Source organism: Pelobates fuscus, chromosome 10, assembly GCF_036172605.1.
Source record: "Pelobates fuscus isolate aPelFus1 chromosome 10, aPelFus1.pri, whole genome shotgun sequence".
NCBI classification, from domain to species: Eukaryota; Metazoa; Chordata; class Amphibia; order Anura; family Pelobatidae; genus Pelobates; species Pelobates fuscus.
In genome coordinates this window covers 63,587,307-63,606,532 of record NC_086326.1, presented here as the reverse complement: position 1 = coordinate 63,606,532, position 19,226 = coordinate 63,587,307, and the positions used below count along the sequence as shown (strand labels likewise).

Genomic DNA, 19,226 nt, shown 5'->3' with positions numbered 1-19,226 from the left:
AACATGTGTTGTAATGAATAATGTTACTAGAGAAATGATTTCCAAGTAGTTACATGCAGGTTTTTAACAGAACTCCATGCCTACTGGAGACTTCTATTGATTGTATAGGGTTCTCTTCACAACTCATTCTTCTTAATGATATTAAAACTCTAGAATTAGCAAATTGATAACACTAACTTGTAGTATGATGTTGATATACAAATATTACCAATGGGGCATACCAATTATTCTCAAAATCAAGGAGAAGGAACTGAGGTACATTGTTACATGCTTTTCTACCAATAGATAGATCCATTAAAAAATAGATCGTATTTGATTCTTCTTTCCCAAGAGAAAGTTAAGTGTGATGTCCAGCCCTGGTTTCTGCTTAAGAAATTGGATAATGAAGACATTTAGGAATACTGTATATTTTGAGTTCCCAGGTATAGTTTTGATCCAATCAAGCATTTTGAAATGGAAGTGTGGCTGTAGCTTGCAGTACTCCTGCAGTACTCCTGCCCAAAATTGCATTAATTCCTTGATATTTATGTAAACCTTTACATAGTTGGGGTTATGTCATTGAATACTACAGAAAATGGGGTTTACCATATTTAGAACTTACTGTCACAGACACAGAAAACTCCCACAACTAGTGTAACGTCATTGTAAACATGTACTTTGAACAAGCAATGATGTGGCACTGCTTTGGTCATATAGACCAGTGCTCCTCAACCCTCTCCTCAAAGCACACCTAACAGTCCAGAATTTAGGGATTACCCCGGTGTGTCTAAGGTGTTTAAAAAAACAAAAAACACACCTTAGGCTCTAAAGGTATGTTTTTCTAAACATCTTAGACACACCTGGTTTATCCCTAAATCCTGGACTGTTAAGTGTGCCGTGAGGAGCACTGATATAGACTCTAGAACAGCTGATGAGTAGTAATTTTAGACAATCTAAGAAGGCCTATATAACATAATATTATTTTTTTTTATTATTTATTTTTTTGTGAGGTTTACTATAGCTAGCCACCTACGTATTAAAAAGTGCTCTAGACATGTTCTTTATTGCATTTTTGGAAATCTGTCCACAACAAAGTAATGATATATATGCATCATTTTCCCCCATGGCACTTAAATGGTCCATCATTGAATGCACTGCAGGCATTATTTCTTTTCTCTTAGAGCCTCAGATTATCTGCAGATACATATTGAGAAGGGCAATTTAAAGTCTATTTATTCTTGGCCCATAGAATTGAACATAAATCCATACGACTGCATTATTGTATAAAACTCATTGTTAAGTATGTTTGAATACATTCTGCATTGTTTATGAAGGCCATTTGTCATTTTCTGGTTGAATGTTCAGCACAGCTTGCTCTTTAAACACCTGCTGCTGGACAGCAAGGCTCTTCTACGGAATCCATCTGTTTCCTCTATCATGGTTTTTTTTTTTTTTTTCATTCATCCTCTGCAACACTGATATTTTTCAAATACTTTTAAATTGTGTATTAACATTTGAAAAATGAGAAATCAAGAACGTGACATTGTTTTATGTTTGCCTTTTAGCAATTTGTAAACCTAAATGATATATTTGCAGAGGCTGGATAGATCCCGTGTCTACCGTGTAATGAGAGAGTGCAAGAGCGCCAAAGATTTAATGATACCACATGACCTTTATACATTATAATGAATTACTAAGGGAAAAAAAGAAAAACGTATTTCATGATTTGCTTTATTGAATAGGAGCGTACTTATGTCCTCACCACTCCTACTTCACCTGACCTCACTCAATTTAATGAATTGACTGTCTGAGAAGTAGAGAGCCAGTATGCCTGTGTGTGAATGTGCTTTTAATCCGATCCCTAGGGCTGTTGAGTGCAAGAAATGAGGAAAGGGTTTGCCTCAGAATTCTATTTTTAATCAGTGTTGGGGAAAACATTTGAAATCTTTTTTACATTTATTTCGGTTTATTTGACTGACTGTAAAAATATAATTAAGCTTGATAGAACATACATACTAGTCATATTTTCCAAACATGTTGCTGTGTACAAAAACATCTTAACCCCTTAAGGACCAAACTTCTGGAATAAAAGGGAATCATGACATATCACACACGTCATGTGTCCTTAAGGGGTTAAAAGTGGTTTTGCCATATTTCCAATGTGCAAAAATATATTGAATATAGCCTTATATGACTAGCAGAAACTATATACAAAAGCCGCCCCCCAAAAAAGAAAAAGGAAGAATATCAGTACAACTCAACACAACATCCATCCTGAATCATCCACTCTATTCATACTGGTGTCTCAGCATTAGCAGAGGGGCGAGGAAGGCTATTTTAAATCTTTGATTGGGCATTTGAAACATATGTATGTGAAAACTGAAATCATGTGTCATAGTAGAGATGGCATTCCTTGCATACCATATACATATTCACAATGTTATATCTCTCCACAGTAATTTTCTAAACTTAGAAATACCCTCAACACTAACCTGATTAGATGGTTTATTAAACTGCCTCTTCTATTCTGTTGTTTTAGTTTGGATTATTCGTATGGTGAGGTTCCGTGAGAAAATACTTGCCCTGTGTGTTTCATGTTGATTTACGGTCTAATGTACATTGGCACGCAGGATCCATTACTTTGCATTGCAGTAAAGTGTGACGCATCTCATATTACATCTAATGAGAAGACTACTGTTTGAGTAGAAAGCTTTTCTTGTGTGTTTTATTTTTAATTGTGTACTCTTATGGGTCATTGCAACACTGCTGTGAAATTGAAACTGTACAGGATAACACTCGAACATCTGTGACCTTTGTAAGCATGAAGTTGGATGACATGTGAAATCCTTGCTTATAGTCTAGAGCATGAGGCTGAAATGCTGCTCAGAAATAAAGCATACAGGAGACGGGCATTGTAAACAACCTGTGACGATGGATTATGGAGGATCGGACTCTGACTCTTCCGTTACTCATCGGCCTTCATCGTGGTGGAGTGATGACGACAGCGATCTAGAAGAAAGAGTTAGCGAGTCAGTAGCTGATAGCTTATTTCAGTCACACAAAGATACAATGAGCTTGTTTAGAAGGCTATTGTTCACTAGGAGTGAATACAATCCCCTTTTAAAGGAATTGTTAATGGCAGGTATAGATGTATTTATTATAAATGAATTACATATGTCTTGTTACGTTACTATGATTTGTATAGAATTCAGTTGTTTACTTTTTTATATTTGTGATTGTCTTTTCCTGTCAAAACAACTAGTTAACCCTTGTTTGAGTAGGACCCTTGTTTGTTTTTGCCATCTTTCATAATGAGGGGTATATACATTTGCGGTTACATTTGGAGCCATTTTGTTTACTACAATCTGCCTTGTAATTTAAAAATGGTGGAATGTGTACTGTCTTGTAATGTTTTTATTTGTATTCTTAAACTTTATACAGAAGATTGCGTAGTCCAATGTCATATCAGTGTGATCAGAAAGTTGTGAAGGACTTTGAAGCCATTTGGTTGTATGGTAATAATCCTGAAAAGTTGTGGTGCCTCATGTCTGCAACAATAAGAGCCTCACAGAGTCAATATATGACAAAGGTCCTAAATTCCAACGGCAACTCTGTGCGCTATTTATACATAGCGGTGATAAAATTGGAATCATGATATCTGAGCTCCTTTATTCTCAGTGAAGGGGAGTTAGTACACTCTGATGCTTAGTGCTATTAACTCCTTTAGAGCCATGTTCTGCTCACTGTCACAGCTTGAAATGTAGCCCAGTCTAGAAGTACTTAAAAGGTGGATTAAGACGCAAAATCAATTACAGTAGCAGAGGTGTAATGCTTCCCCTACCATTTTTACTCCGCATGAGGATAGCAAAAGGCTCAAGCACAAGGAGTTTCAGTAACTGAGCAACAGCCCCTCTCTTTAGGTGTCTTCTACTTTTATATGCCATAGGAAACCATCATAGTTCTATGTATGACGATAAACTGTTTTCCTGGAGATTATGGAAAAACAAGATATACCTAAACGTATAAACAGAGAAAGGAAAAACTCATAGGGTAATAACATTAATCACAATAAATCAAATAAATAAAGTTATTACCTTACGAGTTTTTCCTTTCTATGTTTATACGTTTAGCTATATCTTGTTTTTCCATTTATATTGAGGATTGAGAGGAATCCTTTGTCATACCTAATCAAAAGAAGTAATTATCTTTTTGCATTTATTATATACACACACTGCACCTGGGTGGTCTATACCAGTTTTTTTTTGTATCCTAGAGATTATGTTGGCACACATTTCCTATTCCAAACAGCCTTAACCACTTAAGGACCACACAACGGTCTATTTCGATACCTGGGGATCCCCTTTATCTTTCTAAATACTGCAGCTGAGATATCTTGCTTAGCTGCGGTATTCCTTTCACTGCCCCCAGCATCTAATGTTAAAAATGGGGAACCCCAGGTATTGGTCCCCCTATGTCAGTTGGAGCCACAGTTAGTGACCCCAGACTGAGAGGACAGCAATGAAAAGCGTTCAAACTGAGCGCAGCACATAGACCTTTTAAATGCATATTTCTCCTTTAAAACTGATATATAATGTGTATGTGATAGAATTAATGGAAGGCAAAGATGCCAAGACCTTGGTCACAAACATGTTGCATTTCAAAAAAGCCTTGGTTTATGAGGACCTGTATATAAGAAATTGTTGGTGGGTGCATATGTATGTCTGCATTAGAAGAGAAATATATAAATTATTTATAGGAGGCTATGTGACTGGGTGAGTTGATAAGTGTAGGTGAATATGTTAGTAGCGGCATATGAACAGGAAGGTGGATGATTTGTAAGATATAATAGGGGAGGTGAGGCTATGGGAACACGTGACTGGGTGGGTGAGTGTGACTTAGTTGTTACATTCAGTGGGGTGAATAAATGTGAGTAGGTTGTTGGCGGTATGGGATATTTGGCAGGGTGTTGGGCTGGGTAAATGTGACTAGGTAATGAGAATGGAACAGAGTGCATGATGGGATAAAGTAACTTAAAGGGGTTTAGAGAGAGAGACAGGTATGTTTTTTTTAGTTTATTTTTTTATAGACATGCACACTGTCAACAAGCTAGTTGGGTTGACAACTGGTTTAGATCAGTGGTTCCCAAACCAGTCCTCACGTCCCCCCTAGTAGTCCAGGATTTAGGTATTAACAGTTGTGTCTAAGGTGTTTTTAGAAAAAGAAAAAAAAAACACCTTGGACACATCTGGGTAATCCCTAAATCCTGGACTGGGGGGAGAGAGACTCCACACACTCCCATCCTCTCCTTTAACCACCCCCTGGTCCACAGTATTTTTTAAGATAAACAAGCTTGCATGGAGATTTTGGACTGAAATTATTTTTTTTAAGGTTCGGTTTCTAAACAACGTAATAGCATATTTATTCTTTGAATTTAACAGAGGAGATTATTAGTCATAGCGCACAAACTGCAGGCAATTCATAGTTTGCTGATGTTGTGGTTGATTTTATTATATGCAGTCACAAAGGTTTAGTAGATTCCATACAAACTGCTAGAATTAAGCATAGTCGATTAAATATATCAGAGTAAGGGATTTCTTTAGAGGGACAGTGATCCTTATAATTCTAACTCTCATTTGAATTTGTTATCTTTTGTGAACATTACTTTAATCTCCTCTTAGAAAAGTTGCAGTTAGATATAAGAGGTGTTACTAAAAATTTGTTTAACAAAAATAGTAGCAGAGAAAGCAGACTTGGTTTGCTCTTAAACAACTGGAACAAATCAATTACTTCTTGTTTTTCCTCCTGTAGCAGAGATATTTATCACACTTTTATTAAAAAAATAAAATATGATTCAAATGGAATATTTTTTTCTTATATACCTCGCTTACTTATTAGTTGATACAATGTTAAACAATAATCTGCACACCAGTCAAGCCATAAGACTTGCTTTTTCCACAGAAATCACAAATTTGCAGTGATGTTACTACCGCAAAGGATTCTGGGTGGGCATATGCAAATTAGTTCAACAAAGAATCACATTTTTGCCGTATTACATTTTAAACATGGATTCCATCGAGTCTGTGTTTGCTGTATACAGCAGCTTTGAAACACATCTTAGGAAAAGATGCAAAGCCAGTATACCACTCATGGACAGCTGTTTCATTGTTTACTAATTGAAAGATTAACCCCTTCAGGACCGCTGACGGTTCAGGACCGTCAGCGGTAAAACGTGCGTTTGGACCGCTGACGGTCCTGAACTGTCATAACGGTTTGGGGCTACTTACCTGATCGCCGTCGGTCCCCCGGCGGCGATCAGCGCTCCTCCCGGTCCAGGGGGACTGCCTGTCTGCCCGGGCTGTCTCCCCTCGGCAGATCAAGACCCCACGGCCACGTGATCACTCGATCACATGACCGCAATAGGTGTCCATGTGTCTGCCTGCAGGGGGGCTGTCTGTGCTGACAGGCAGTCTCCCTGCAAGTGGAAAATAAAAAATAAAGTTACAAAATAAAGCAATCAGTGTAAAAAAATAATATGTATATATATATATATATGATATATATACATGTATTATATCTATATATAATATATGTATATGTATCATATATATAATGTAATACTAAGTGTATTTTTATATTTATATATACGTATATTAATATAAAAATACACTTATATTTAAATTACACATGAATATATACAATATATATATATATAAAATACAAATAATATGTTAATAAAAATAAATAACAAAAAATACAAATAATTTTTAATAATTAAAAAAAATTATATATATATATATATATATGCGCAATTTTATTCTAACAGTATTTTGATATTGATATATATATATATTTATATAAAAATATACTTAGAATGTAATGATATATATATATCTATGTATAAATAAATAAATACAAAATAATACGAAATATACATATGTCCATATACATAATTACATAAATAATTTCATAAATATACATGTAGACGTCAAATATATAAATATGTATATATATTAAAATTCTACGTGCGTATTTATGTAATATTTTTAGCTAATTAAGTAATTTTAATGATTGCAATTTGAGGGACCTGCCTGCCAACCCAGGCCGAAAGTCCAGATAATTTAATTTTCTAGCACTGTGTTTAACCCTGTAACTTTCTATGACACCCTAAAACCTGTACATGGGGGTACTGTTTTACTCGGGAGACTTCTCTGAACACAAATATTAGTGTTTCAAAACAGTAAAACATATCACAGCGATGATATTGTCAGTGAAAGTGAAGTTTTTTGCATTTTTCACACACAAACAGCACTTTCACTGAGGATATTATTGCTGTGATACATTTTACTGTTCTGATACACTAATATTTGTGTTCAGCGAAGTCTCCTGAGTATAACAGTACCCCACATGAAGAGGTTTTATAGTGTTTGTGAAAGTTACAGGGTCAAATATAAGGCTTGATTTTACTTTTTTTTTTTTATTGAAATTTGTCACATTGGTTAGGTTGCCTTTGAGAGCGTATGGTAGCCAAGGAATGAGAATTAGCCCCATGATGGCATACCATTTGCAAAAGAAGACAACCCAAGGTATTGCAAATGGGGTATGTTCAGCCTTTTTTAGTAGCCACTTAGTCACAAACACCGGCCAAAGTTAGCGTTTTTTGCATTTTTAACACACAAACAAATATAAATGCTAACTTTGGCCAGTGTTTGTGACTAGGTGGCTACTAAAAAAAGACTGGACATACCCCATTTTGAATACCCTGGGTTGTCTACTTTAAAAAAATATGTACATGTTAGGTGTGTTTCAGGGATTTATGACAGATAACGGTGTTACAATGTCACTATTGATACATTTAAAATATATATATATATATATATATTGAAACAGCAATTTCCTACTTGTATTTATAGGCCTATAACTTGCAAAAAAAAAGCAATAAAGCATGTTAACACTGGGTGTTTTCAAACTCGGGACAAAATTTTGAATCTATTTAGCAGTTTTTTTCATTAGCTTTTGTAGATAAGTAAAAGATTTTTCAAGTAAAAGTCCAAAAACATGTTTTTTTTTTTAAATTTTTCACCATATTTTATTATTTTTTTTTAAATACAATATATGACATAATACAAATAATGGTATGTAAAGAAAGCCCTTCATGTCCCGAAAAAAAACAATATATAACTTGTATGGGAACCGTAAATGAGAGAGCGGAAAATTACAGCTAAACACAAACACCACAAAAGTGTTAAAACTGCTCTGGTCCTTAACGTACAAACATCGCAAAAACAGGCCGGTCCTTAAGGGGTTAATAAACTTGCCCAACTTCTGAAGCAATATTTTTTTAAAAAAATATTGCAGTGTTAAACACCACTAGAGGTGCTTCACTACACTAACCGAGCAAAACTTGACACGTGAAGTGAAAACTCAATGCTTTCTTATGAGAAGCATTAGATGCTCGTGTGGAACTTGCTGCGCATGAGTATCAGGAAATCCATTCCTCCTCGATGAGGATGCAGTATACAGTGAGGTGAGTGGTGTGAGGGGGTCTCATTTTTCACACTAGAAACAGGGGGTCCTGAGTCCAACAGGGCACCAGTACATATTATAAATGGTTTTGTAAAGGACAGATACAGCTTTCTTTTGATATTCTATATGTATACCTAATGCAGCATTAAGTATGATTAAAATGTAAAAAAGTGGGAATATAATATTTTTTTTCTATCACAGTTTTAATAATTTTTTTACAAATAAAGTGGAACTAATGAAAAAGAACTCAAAATAGATTCATTTATCAGTCACAATTGTTAAATGTCTCATATGTCCATACCAGAGCTAGGTTATATTAGCTCTGGAATATGTGAGTTTTTCCATTTTTTCTTTTTCCTGTGCCCATAAAAATAACATTATTACACTATATGCAATTTTATGTTTTAAAGGCACAGAGGACACCAATACAAAACTTGAAAAAATCCCAGCTAAGTGCTACAATATTACTCTTTGGTGCACAATATAACACTGGGTTAACATATAAGCGCTCCACTGTTTTAAACTTTGTAGCTCCAATCACTGTCAGCAGGGGGACATAATGGGAGATCCGGCTGGGGTCTTTTCAATCAACGAGGGGTCTCCCTATGTCCCAGAAAACCTAAGGATCTCCTCAGATTCAGAGATAATCACTGGGGCAAATGTGATCTTCAGCCGTAGTGGTTTGAGCACTGCATACTACTCATCTGTCAGTTTGGGGCCACTAAAGATTTAACCCTGCTCACATCAAAATGAAGGGATGCTCCATGCTGTCCTAAGGGTTTTAAAACACACTATATTCAGGATGGCATAAAACGTCCCAATGTTATATAGTGGTTAAATATTAGACTTGTGCTTTTGGTGTAATTCAAACTGCAATTTGCCTTAACTTTGGATGATTGGTGGGTTGTCTGAATATCATAAATCTGAAGCACCATGTGGATATATCATGAATAATCATGATGTTTGTTTTGTAGTTCAGAGTTATAAAAATAAAATTACAACACAAGTCATGCTATGTATTTGACTTTGCCTTTTAGTAAAGGCTTAGCTATTCTGCTTACATGCTAAGTTACTCTTAGTGTTCCTTTAAGAAACTATGTTTTGTTTATATTGAATGCAATGTCACATTACTGTCATCCCTACTCCGTTACTTATACGAAGTTCATTACACTGACAAGCAGTAATTAAGAATTGTGTGTAAACTATCAGAATTCTACTAATGGTGTTTTCAGAAAAAACTGTAATTACAGCTGAATTTGCATAAGTATAAGATTACACTTTAAAAGTGAATCACATGCAAATGATTTAACCAGCTCAGAAGATAAAATGCACTGATTACAATTCTCCTTGTTCTTTCACATAAACATGGTCTTGCTAGTTCTATAGAATAATGCAGAAAGCCCTTCGCGGCTCGATTGAAAATACATAAACAAGATGTTATGTCTGTGTTGTGAAAATACGTTATAAACTTGTTTCACCCTCATTCTCTTACTAATTAATTTACTTTGTTTTCCCACCCACGTGGGAAACATACATTTTGGTCAAATATTTTGAATTATTTTTTTTTATTTTTTTTTACATATGATGCACTTTTTGGGTACTTTTTTTTCTTAAAGTTTATGCAAATATATTAAATAATTTATAACCTTATACAAATAATAATAAGGGACCTATGTGTTTAATTGTTACACATTTAATTGGAGCTCTACGATTGATTGTTATCCTGTAGGCAGATATAGAGTGGTATCCCAAAGGCCTGGATCCCATGCTGTAGGTTTTCCAACATTGTTAAAATGTTAGGTCTCACAAAAAGGAATTGATTGACGGCATGCTTAACCCCTTAAGGAACAAACTTCTGGAATAAAAGGGGAATCATGACATGTCACACATGTCATGTGTCCTTAAGGGGTTAAGTGACAAGAATATCGGATTTACATGTTGTGATAAGGCCAATGCAGGAACAGCCACTCTGATGCTTTTTTCAGGATGTGTATTTACAAAACCAACAGTTTTTAACATCCAGGGTACTAATTCCCCTTAAGATACAAGTCAAACCAAAAGCAAACAAAATACTTCTTTTAGGAGACTAACTAAACAGAGGTATTTCCTTTCTAACAGTACTGGCCAGCTAAGCTGGTTTCCAGTCACAAAACAATCAAAGCCCCGCTGTCACCTTCTGGGGACTTTACATAATTTGCAAAGACCCCTCATGGTGACATTGCCACTGTTGGGGGACCAGGGAAAGGTGAGCTTTACTTCCTTGAACCTGTCCCTCAAGGGCGCCGCCATCTTCTTCTGACCCGTCCTCTTCTGATTCTGGTGTGACGTAATTTCTGTACTCTAATGCATGTAGGAAAGAACAGCATTGAGTTCCATGGAGGACCTTGTGAGACCATGGCATTCAGTATTTAGAAGTGTCCGTTCTAGGAAATATAATGAGACACAGTAGCATCTACTTTGCCTCTGTATATGTTTTATCTGGGTTGGAATTTCAGTGAAATTCAGTCCGTATGAATATTTCTTATAATTTTTATCTTTATGAAATACTCATTTTAGAGGGGGGGGGGGGGGGGAGTTAGTGGTGCCGCTTTAAACAGCACTAAGTTTTTCTTACCACTTGGTTCAGTTTCACTTGAATCTGTAGTTACAACATATATTTATACACTTGTGTTAGTAGTACACATTCTCTATGGCTAAGCAGTGTTATTTAAATATCAGCTGGAGCTGCTAAAAGTATTAACTTGAGAAGCAGGGGGAAAAGTGCATTTTCCATAAACTGGCTTATGTACCTGTCCTGAATTGACCCTTTCACAATGACTACCACAAGTACATTTGACATTTGGGTCCCTTTTTTTTTCTAATTGTATGGTTGCCGGCCATGTGCTGTCAATAAAATGGACATTCCAAATTAGAGCTATTCAATAAAAGGGAAGAGAGAGTCAATAAATGTAATAGAATATTAGGTCGATAAGACAATAGATAGTATGTCTTTCAAATCTGAGTTTGACGGGACAGCTTCCTAGCAGCATAATCACTGCAATAAGCTGTGTTAGTGCTTGGAGTCCCTTTAAGTCGCACTGAGACACACAAGCTATCGAGATCAGTAATTGTAATCTGATAAATGCATCCCTTACTCATCAACTCCTGGCAGAAAAGGCCACAAGGAAACATGTCAACATTGTACAGGAGGTTAGAATAGGAATCTATAAGTTGGCCTACACATCATCTTCCACATGCACAGAGACACTGTGACAAATATAGTACATTGATTAAACTATACTTTTCCCGTAGGCTAATCCTGCAGTGACTGACGGGAAAAAGTCAAAGGAATTCAGTGAAAAGCAAACAACTATTATTTTATATATATACGAATCATATATACTGTTTAAAAAAAAAAAAAAGACTTGTGAAAAACTCAAATTTGACAGATGTGAGCTGTTTAGAAAAACACCTTTTTTATAATACATAGAATTCTAGTATTTTTCATTTATTACATGGCTCTCAATTGGGTCTATGAAAAAGAGCGTTACACAAACTGATCTACTGACTGGAACAGCCTAAGCTAATATTGAGATTTCCTTTCCATCCCAATAAAATAAGAAATCTGTAATACTTAGAACAAAGCGTAGCTCATTATTTTTGGCTGTTTACTGCTGCATGCAAGTAGCATTATATGCTATGTAATTTACTCAGTACAACATAATCTTAGAAAGTATACGAAAGAAACAAAATAACCGCTTTATCTTCTGTCAGCAGCTATTACAGTATTTTTATAGAGCTGTAAATTGTCCTTGGTGTCACTGCTGCAGAAGGGATGTTTTGTTCTCTTCAGGCATGTTGTATAATATTTCTTCAGTAGAAGAAAACATATACTGCTCAAAGAATAAAAACTACTAAACACACGTTAGCACTTTTTTGAGTGGAAATGGTGAAAAACGCAGTGACCACATCCTTGGTGTGACCTAACTCCCCTGCTGATCTCAAAATCTAAAAAGTCTATTTTAGGAAAACCTTTTCAATGTTGCAAAATTGTTGGTACCTGACCTCTAGTCTCAAGCTGAGATTCCCACAAGGGAGCAATGGTTACATAGAGTAGAGGAGATACAGGCAGTGGAGGCATTGCAGGTATTCACCGGGGAACTGGCGCTAAGCATGTGGAACAATGGCATCCGTGGTTTGAGTACATGGCTAATTGGGAGGGAGAAGAGTCTGATGCCTGATGGGGTGGGGGGCTATTGGGGTGGCTGATGTGTGTGGGGGGCACACACTTTATCGCTGACATCTCTACTTATATTCCCTCTTTCCTTTTTCTTTCTTGTAACTACCTTTACACCCTGCACATAGTGATCAACCATTGGTTATGATGTGCCCATCTCTTATATTTGAAGACTTTTTGTACCTCCTCCGATATTGAAACCGTTAATGTACATGAACAGGGGTGGACATATAATTGTTCAGACGTAAATCAGGTTATGACTGAATCTAAGAAGGGGGTGGGGGGGGGGAGGAGGGTAAGGAATAAGCACCGGAAGAATAAAATTCCTACTTTGTATCTCGCCTTCTGCTGACCCTCAAGAGTCTGGTACCCACTGGAGAATGCTTATGTATTGTACTGAGTAGATTTTGTTAGATGCCTTGAAGGGAGGCATGCGGGAGGGATCTATTCAGCTATGTTGAATTACCTGTTACATGCTTTTTCTATGGGGACATTGCCCCATTTAGTAGGTAATGAGCTTAAGTATTTCTCATATGTAAATGAGCATTATGCAATTGGGTTTATGATATGTTGTATTTTATTTTCAACTATTCCTTTTATTCAAAGGGACCTGCGTATCGCACCTTGTTACTTTTTTTTCTGAAAAAATCAAATAACGTTGATTTAGCAAACAGATTAACACTCATTTTTTTGTATAGAAAAAAATACAATTTATGAATTAGATTATTTGAATCTGTAGTTACAACATATATTTATATACTTGTGTTAGTAGTACACGTGGCTGTTGTCATCCTTCAATAGCCCCTTCCGGCACTTTAGGGCATACAATGCCATCCTACAAAAGGAGGGCTTTAACGCAGCCAGGATACTTGCCCTCCACAGAGATCGTAATTAGGGAGACTGCTTGGCAATCGAGGCAGTCCCTCTGCAGATAATCCCGCCCATCCAAGTCATGTGATTGTGATGACACTGCGATCACCTGACTTGGATCGGCATTATTGACAGACTGCTTGCAGAGTGACTGACTAGGTTGTCAGTCAGATCCCGCTATTTATAATTAATAAACTAAGCTCATAATATATAGATAATACATAAATACATTTAGAATCAATTTTTTTTTATATATACACACACACATATAAATACTCACACACAGTGATGGGAAAAAAGTATTTGATCCCCTGCAGATTTTGAATGTTTGTCCACTGACAAAGAAATGATCAGTCTATAACTTTAATGGTAGGTGTATCAGTGAAAGACCACAAAAAAAATCCAGAATAACGCATGTCAAAATATATAAATTAAATTGCATGTCAATGAGTGAAATAAGTATTTGATCCCCTATTAATCAGCAAGATTTCTGGTTCCCAGGTGTCTTTTATACAGGTAACGAGTTGAGATTAGGAGCACTCTCTTAAAGGGGGTGCTCCTAATCTCAGCTCGTTACCTGTATAAAAGGCACCTGTCCACAGAAGCAATCAATCAAATTCCAAACTCTCCACCATGGCCAATACCAAATAGCTGTCCAAGGATGTTGAGGGCAAGATTGTAGACCTACACAAGGCTGGAATAGGCTACAAGACCATTGCCAAGCAGGTTGGTGAGAAGGTGACAACAGTTAGTGCAATTATTCGCAAATGGAAGAAACACAAAATAACTGTCAGTTTCCCTTGGTCTGGTGCTCCATGCAAGATCTCACCTCATGGAGTTTCAGTGATCATTAGAATGGAGAGGAATCAGCCCAGAACTACATGGGAGAATCTTGTTAATGATCTCAAGGCAGCTGGTCACCAAGAAAACAATTGGTAACACACTACGCCGTGAAGGACTGAAATCCTGCAGCACCTGCAAGGTCCCTCTGCTCAAGAAAACACATGTACAGTCCCATCTGAAGTTTGCGAATGAACATCTGCATGATTCGGAGGAGAACTGGGTGAAAGTGTTGTGGTCAGATGAGACCAAAATCAAGCTCTTTGGCATCAACTCATCTCGCCATGTTTGGAGAAGGAGGAATGCTGCCTATGATCCCATGAACACCATCCCCACCGTCAAACATAGAGGTGGAAACATTATGCTTTGGATGTGTTTTTCTGCTAAAGGGAAAGGACATCTGCACTGCATCAAAGGGATGATGGGCGGGGCCATGTACTGTCAAATCTTGGGTGAGAACCTCTTTCCCTTAGCCAGGGCATTGAAAATCGTGGATGGGTATTCCAGCATGACAGTAACCCAAAACACAGAGCAAAGTCAACAAAGAAGTGGCTCATGAAGAAGCACATTAAGGACCTGGAGTGGCCTAGCCAGTCTCTAGACCTTAATCCCATAGAAAATCTATGGAGGGAGCTGAAGGTTCTAGTTGCCAAATGCCAGCTTCAAAACCTTAATGGAATGGAGAGGATATACAAAGAGGAGTGGGACAAAATCCCTCCTGAGATGTGTGCAAACCTGGTGGCCAGCTGCAAGAAATTTCTGACCTTATTTTACTCATTGACATGCAAATCAATGTATAACTTTTTTTAAATGCATTGTTTTGTTTTTTGTTGTTGTTGTTCTGTCTCTCACTGTTAAAATACACCTGCTATTAAAATTATAGACTGATTATTTATTTGTCAGTGGGCAAACGTTCAAAATCAGCAGGGGATCAAATACTTTTTTCCCTTACTGTATATACACATGGGGGTACGGTTGTACTTGTGAACCCAAATAGAGAAATAAAATGTATAATGATGATGATATCATCAGTATAAAAATATGAACATTAATTTTGGCCATGGTTTGTGACTACTATAAAAGACTGGACATACCTCACTTTGAATACCCTGGATTGTCTGCTTTTGCAAATGGTATGCCATATGGGGTTAATTCTTATTCTTTGACTGCCATATGGTCTCAAAGGCAAAATATGCCCAGCAAACCAATCTGGCAAATTTCACTGTGTAAAACCTGAAATGGGCAAGCTCTTTATTTTGATCCTGTACATTTCTCACACTTTTCTGGGTTTTATTCATACTAAATTGTGTCTCATATATAAATGAAAGCCCTTTTTCTCCTGAACAAAATTATACATGTTAAGTGTGGGTGCAGCTAATGTTAAAGAGGTAAATTATGATTGAACAGACAAATAGCTCAAATATCAGGTTGTGTTTTTGTTCAAAAATTGGCCTATTGCCTTCATCCTAAAGGGGTTAAAATCCACTGTACTTAGTATGACCAAGTTAAAAAAAAAAAGTTATTTTAATGGCCAATAACTTAAAGTGACCTTATTCACTGCAATAGATGCTAAGCCTAATCCAGGAATATTTTTTTCAACATGTTAAAAAAAAGTTTGTTATCATTATTGTCCCTCTTTACCATGTCTGCCAATTTTGGGCAGGCAGGAATCGGGTCAGGGGCAGATCATCTGACTGGGTATCACCAATTAAATATATTGTGTCACTGGTAAATCCACATTCCTGGAAAGTGGGTGGGTCCACCCAATGAAGGGGTGTGCTTGACAGGCTCCAGAAAAGCACTCATTGGATAGTTCTAGTGCCCGCTGCAAATTGCAAGCATGTCTAATGATGAGCTCTCACCGTGGTTCCTGGAGGCAGTTACCTGGTGTCCCTGGAAGCATACACCATGGTATTAAAGCCAGATAGGACCCATAGATCTGGTCTGTTCAGCCGAAAGCAGGACAGTTGGAAGGCACACTTTACTGATTGTCCTAAAATATTATGCTCACTAAAAAAAAGCATTATTTTAAATAACTGTACATTTATGAAGATTTAAAATGAAATCCTATGCACACATGTTTATTGTAATGTACAATATTTATTTTTGTATCAGTTATGCCAGAGCAAATTTTTGTTATTTTAACCTTTTCTGAAAATATAATAAACGTGTTTTCATATCACCGCGTAATGCAGGTTGTTAAAATCAACTAATTGTTTGCATTCTCTCTTTCAGGGAAGATGTCAGAACAGCAAATGTAATTGCCGCAGAAGCTGTGACTTGTCTTGTTATTGACAGAGAGTAAGTGATTTAATTTTCTATTTAGGATACTTTACTAGAGAATTTCTAAACATGGCCTTTGTTCATAAATATATATGTATGGGGGAATCTAACAATAACATAATTGATGGCAATAAATGGGGCCATAGTATTCAATAAACATACATTACATTCTATGTATGATCTTTATAGTGTTATATAATAATATGTCTATATGTAGGTCAATATAGTAGAAGCAGAGGTAGTATGAATGCATGTTTTAATTTGTTTACTTGGATAAAAAAGTGAATTGGGGGCACACCCAAAATATGCATTTCTTAGTAAATGTGATATTCCTTCTTCACTCTACGATGATAATGGGATAATTTAATTTTAAGAGGGAGAGGTTTGAAACATTTTGTGAGAGACTGTTTAACTCTAAACCTCCCTCTCATTTAATGACTTAGTGGGTGACTTGGAGCCCACTTAGCCTCTGTATGACCAAAGGGTTTATTTATTTATTTATTTATTTATTTATTTTATGAGGAGAGGGACAGGCTATGTACTAAACTATAACGCTTCCTTCTTACTTACAATTGTAATGAATGATCAGGAAAACAACAAACAAGATTATTCACTTTAGTCCAAATGACACTATATATGATGGCCCCCTTCAATGTGACTGATAATCTGTTTTTTTAATTGTGTGTCCCAGCCTCCTTATATGCAGGTCATTAATGTGACACTATGACTCTCTTCCCCCAACCCTCCCCCACCTGAAAAAGAGTGTTTTATAAAGATATAATCTTTATGAAATAATCATTTTAACTGTGTTGGAATTTCAAGAAATATACAGAGACAAAGTAGGAACTACTCGTTTGTCTCTGTATATTTTCTCTACCTGACTTTCTTAGATTCTGGGCACAGCTACACTCAATCCCAACAGCTGTCACCAGTGACTGCTGCAGGAAATGATTTCTGTCTATGGAAGATCCCACAGTCATACTGGATCCTCCATTGACCATAATGCTATATTCCCGCACATGTATTGATGTCCGCTTCAGGAGAGGAAGAGGACCTGCCAGAACAAGATAGTGGCTCCACGAGAGATAATTTCAGTTGAGTAAATCTCACCTTTACCTGCCCGCCTGGCCAGCAGATCCCCAGTGGCAATGTCACCATCGGCAAAATACCCAAACTGTTACAATGCCGCTTTAAAAATGACATGACAGGAAAATGTATGCTTGCATTTGGTGTGAAGGTATTGTTCTGACTGCTTTGCAATTAAATTCATAAGACATTCTCAGCAATTGTATTTAGGAATACAAACCATTTTCATCTAATTTCGTCTTATTGTTTTAGACAGATCAATTATAGCATTGTTAACAAAACTAGCATGTTAAAAGATGTTCAAATAAAGTAGCTCTATTATATGTAAATAGAATATGCTTTATTGTAGTTTGCAGTTATATAATAAAAGATAAAATAAGAGCTTAAGGATATAATAAAGATTATAAAGTCCTGGCCATAAATTTTTAAAATGTATTAAACAGATTATATCAGCAAAATCTCAAAATACCAAATGGTCTGTGTGCACATTAAGATGAAAATCCTGTACCTTATTCGTACTGGGAGAGAAAAAAAAATAAGAATGCTACAGATAAATCATTTGATCTCAGCCTGTAGCTAGGATCGTAAAAAAAAAACGAGCTATTATTTCCCAATTCGTTAAAGAGATTTAAATAGATTCCTTAGAGATAAAAACTGGTACCAAAGGCAAATAATAAAATATTTTCCCAAAATATAGTTTTTCTAGTGAGTCAATCTTTATCTATAGTGTGGATAAGTTTACATAATGACATACATGTAAGATTAGATATATTATTATAGATAGTGTCAAAGATATATTAAATAATATGATCGTAAACACAAATTGTTATTAAGAGTTTCAAAAACATCAATACTTATTTTTTTTTCTAAACATGATTTCAGCTCTGCTACAACCTCTGATAAAGTTGTTTGATTGGAGACCTGAAGAATAGACTGAGTGACCTTCTAAGGTTGAAATTGTTTTACAAAATAATAGACTATTTTTGTTGTTGTCATGTTTGACACCACGGTTGTTCATTTCTCTTTTAGAAATCAATATTTGAGAAAAACAAAAATGTCCAATTTCCACAAAATAAGTCACCTTCTACAATGTTCTCCTTTTAAGAGGCATTTCTGATCTAGATAACCTCTAATGTTATTATGCTATTATGTGATTATTTATATAGCGCCAACAAATTCTGCAGCGCTTTACAGTGGGTGGACGAACAAACATGTTACCAGACAAGTTGGACACACAGGAACAGAGGGGTTGAGGGCCCTGCTCAATGAGCTTACATGCTAGAGGGAGTGGGGTAAAGTGACAAAAAAAGGTAAGGATAGTATTAGACTAATGACAGTTGCAAGAAACGAATCAGTCAGGAGCTAGTAACTGTTTAATTGATACGCTTTTATGAAGAAGTGGATTTTTAATGATTTTTTTGAAGAAGTG

General features: G+C 36.1%; 1 protein-coding gene across 3 annotated transcripts in view; it reads left to right on the top strand.

Annotated features, from left to right (window-relative positions):
• Positions 1-19,226, top strand: part of PRKG1 (protein kinase cGMP-dependent 1) — a 927,484-nt gene that overhangs the window by 830,601 nt on the left and 77,657 nt on the right. For 2 of the 3 annotated variants that reach the window (XM_063435055.1, XM_063435054.1), the window contains exon 8: positions 16,664-16,729. In XM_063435055.1, coding sequence (XP_063291125.1) covers positions 16,664-16,729 — 66 coding nt within the window. Of the gene's footprint in view, positions 1-2,717; positions 3,009-16,663; positions 16,730-19,226 lie in introns of those variants that run through there. The other variant, XM_063435056.1, reaches the window with a different exon arrangement.